This window comes from Micromys minutus (assembly GCF_963924665.1).
Source record: "Micromys minutus genome assembly, chromosome: 2".
Classification (NCBI taxonomy): Eukaryota; Metazoa; Chordata; class Mammalia; order Rodentia; family Muridae; genus Micromys; species Micromys minutus.
In genome coordinates, this window is record NC_137971.1 from 91,966,468 (window position 1) to 91,969,954 (window position 3,487).

Sequence of the window (3,487 nt, forward strand, 5' to 3'; positions counted from 1 at the left end):
CATGCATAATACAATACAGATGTGAAAGCTTGGGTGTCTTTACAGATGTTAGTGCTGTTTCTTCCTTAAGTTCACCTGTGTTCAGTTTGATATGTAATACATAAATACACTTTTCCTTTGAAGATGACAGAAAAGAACTGGTTCTTCAGTTTTCATAAATTGCAGAGATGGAAGCATTCTTTATCATTACAGGATGTGTGCTTTTCCCCGAAAGATATCTACATCCTTCAGTCACCATGCAATCCTTCAACCTGAGCACTGCTTACCCACCAGTTTTCTTCCTCACTGGCATTCCTGGCCTTGAGACTTCTCACACCTGGCTTTCCATCCCTTTCTGTTGTCTGTATGCCATCGCCATCTCTGGGAACAGCATGATCCTCTTTATCATCATCACTGAGTCAAGCCTCCATGAACCCATGTACTATTTCCTGTCCATGCTGTCTTTCACGGACCTTGGTCTGTGCCTTTCGACAGTGGGAACTGTGTTGGGTATCTTCTGGTTTAATGTTCGAGAAATTAGCTTTGATGCGTGCATTGGCCAAATGTTCTTTATCCATGGCTTTACATTCATGGAATCCTCAGTCCTCTTGGTGATGGCCTTTGACCGATTTGTTGCCATCTGTAACCCACTGAGGTATGCTATGATCTTAACCAATTCACGGATCATTGCAGTGGGTTTTGCAATCATAATTAGGGGAACCACAGCTCTTGTTCCTTTACTACTGCTCCTCAAGCGTCTGTCCTTTTGTCGTAGTCATGTGCTCCACCATTCCTACTGCTTCCATCCTGACGTGATGAAGCTTTCATGCTCAGATACCAGGATCAACAGTGCCTTTGGCTTGGCCATTGTAATTTCTACTGCAGGCTTGGACTCTGTCTTGATCCTTCTCTCTTACATTCTAATCATCCATTCTGTACTTAGCATTGCATCCAAGGAGGAGCGGAAAAAGGCATTTGGTACCTGTGGCTCCCATCTCAGTGCTGTTGCCATCTTCTACATCCCTATCATCAGCCTGTCATTGGTTCACAGATTTGGGAAACATGCCCCTCCCTTTGTGCACACTCTAATTGCCAATGTGTATCTGCTCATTCCTCCTGTAATGAATCCCATAATCTACAGTGTGAAAACCAAACAAATTCGCAAAGCCATGCTTAAAGTATTCATTCTTAAGCCATCTTAGGAAAGTTGTATTTTTTTAAAAGAGATTCTCCCTTGAATTTCTGTTTTATTATTCACTTGAGTGATTTAACACTTTAGCTTGAAAGAACCTGTCAATAAATATATTTTATTCATTCTACTTTTGTAAGGTTCTACCTGCAGAATTTTAGGCTCTGGATCACCTAATGACAGGAATATCACCCTGTCTAGATTTTATCCAATCATTACTTCTACTCCCATTATAATATGTTAAAGTGTGTTTATGGTCATTGATACATTGATTTGAGTCCTCTAGATTATATAACTATTAATGGATCATATAATAAATGTCCTAAAATATGTCCCAATAATTGTATAATTTCCATAGTACCTTTAAAATCATAACTATTGCCAATTAGATCTTCATAGTTGAATAAGATGTAATAGTAGAATCACTAAAGAAACAATGAGGAAAAGTGATTGAAATGAGTACTTTTCTAGTTCTCTAGGAAGCTTAGAGATCTCTTTGTAAAATGCAAGACCCAGCTTTGTATTGTCTAAAATGTATCATAGGAAACTGTCCCCTGATTTATTTGATCATCACACAAATGCAATCATACATTGAAATCCAAGTTTTGTCACATAACTATACAATTATTCTAGCTTAATCTGGAAATTAAAAATAATATATAGGACTTTAAAATGCTAATTATACTAAATTTATTATTATTCACTGAATACCTACACTTATACACCAGAATATATTAATTAAAACAATTAATTAAAAACAAAGAATTTATGATAAAGCATTGATTTTTTTTTTTTTATCTAGCTCATGGTGCAATCTAGTGTAGAACTCTGGAATAACTTAAATCCTTATAGTGCCTGTTGAAAAAATTAATAAAGATTATCTGGCTATCTGCAGAGCAGTATTGACAGAAACATCTGTTTAAAGGTTACAGGAAAATGGACTCAAAGCAGCTATGTTTCTCTACACAAGACCTACACAAGATCAAGACACTCAGTACTGCATCCCCATATAAATGGGGAGGAAACATTTACAATTGTGCTTTTATAGGAACATTCTCTGACACTGGAAGAAAGAATAATAAGACCATTTTTTTTTTCATGGAAACTGAAGGATCTCACGATTGAGGTTGAGAGGAAGGAAACCATAAAGTAGAATGAGCCCATGGAAGCCTTATCCTCTGAAATCCACATCATCTCCATCTGGGGTTTTCTGATGAAGAGATTTTAGAAATCCAGACACTGTTCTCCCTGTAAATGTTCTGTTTCTCAGTGCAGAAGAACTCAGCTCCTCAGCCATCCCTGAAAGAAAGGCACAAAAAAACAATCTATGTACTTGTAAGTACAGCTATTGCATTCAGGAAAGCAATAGACTTAACCTTTTCTCTTTCTCAAAAGAATAAAAAGGTATTATTAATCTAATAGAGATTTTTGGGTTCTAAAGAAACCTGGATAAATCAGAAATTTGTAATTTTGGGCCATCTATTCTTTTGTTTTGTTTTATTTTTTATAAATTTGTTTATTTTGTAAAATATTATTATAGCTCATAACATTTGTTACATAATAATATATGGTGAATATACTTTTTTTCTTTTTTCTTTCTTTCTTTTTTTTCTAAGAAGGACTGAGGCTTCCCCATGGGAAATATTTTAGAATGAAGTTGAGGTTATTGAGGAAATTGGTATTATTTTACAGTTTTGTTATGATATGTTTTTCTTTTCTTTCCCCTCTCCTTTCCTCTATCTCGTCCTCCCTCCCATCCTTACATCCTTCCAAACTCCATCCTTCCTTACTTACTTCTTTCCTTTTTTCTCTTCCTTGTTTTCATTTCTTTATGGCTCTGGGTCAGACCCTATACCTCCACATCTACTCTGTAATGTCTTCCTGCTGATCCATATCTCTTGCCCTCCTTACCCACTGACTATGGTGAGGGATGTCTTGTTCCCTAGTCACCCCTTTCTAAAACACACAGCAACTTTGCTCCCTTTTATATTTTTATATGCTTCCAAAAATGATTCCACATGGAAAAGAAAATATGTGGTTTGTGCCTTTCCAAGTCTGTCATAATTCATTCAATATATTATTTTTGTATGAATTTTATCCTTATATCTTTATTCTATGACTTTGTTCCTTTAAGCAAATGATCTCAGTTGTTCCTCCAGTTTTTCTATACCATTTGTGATAAGCTATCATTGGTAACAGATATTTTCTTTCAGAAACATTTACTAATGAAGTGACCCACTTTGTACTGGGTACATCACTAATAAGTATATAATATCACTCTAGGACACTCAGCTGAAAATACTGTAGTTTGAATTCAAT

General features: G+C 35.7%; 1 protein-coding gene across 1 annotated transcript; it reads left to right on the forward strand.

The window, feature by feature from the left end:
• Nucleotides 1–236: 236 nt before the first annotated feature.
• LOC308418081 (olfactory receptor OR51C1-like) lies at nt 237–1,181 on the forward strand (the record flags this gene model as incomplete). The annotated part of the gene is made up of 1 exon (XM_080913411.1): nt 237–1,181. One exon carries the CDS (start codon nt 237–239, stop codon nt 1,179–1,181), a length of 945 nt encoding a protein of 314 aa, XP_080769537.1.
• Nucleotides 1,182–3,487: the final 2,306 nt, after the last annotated feature.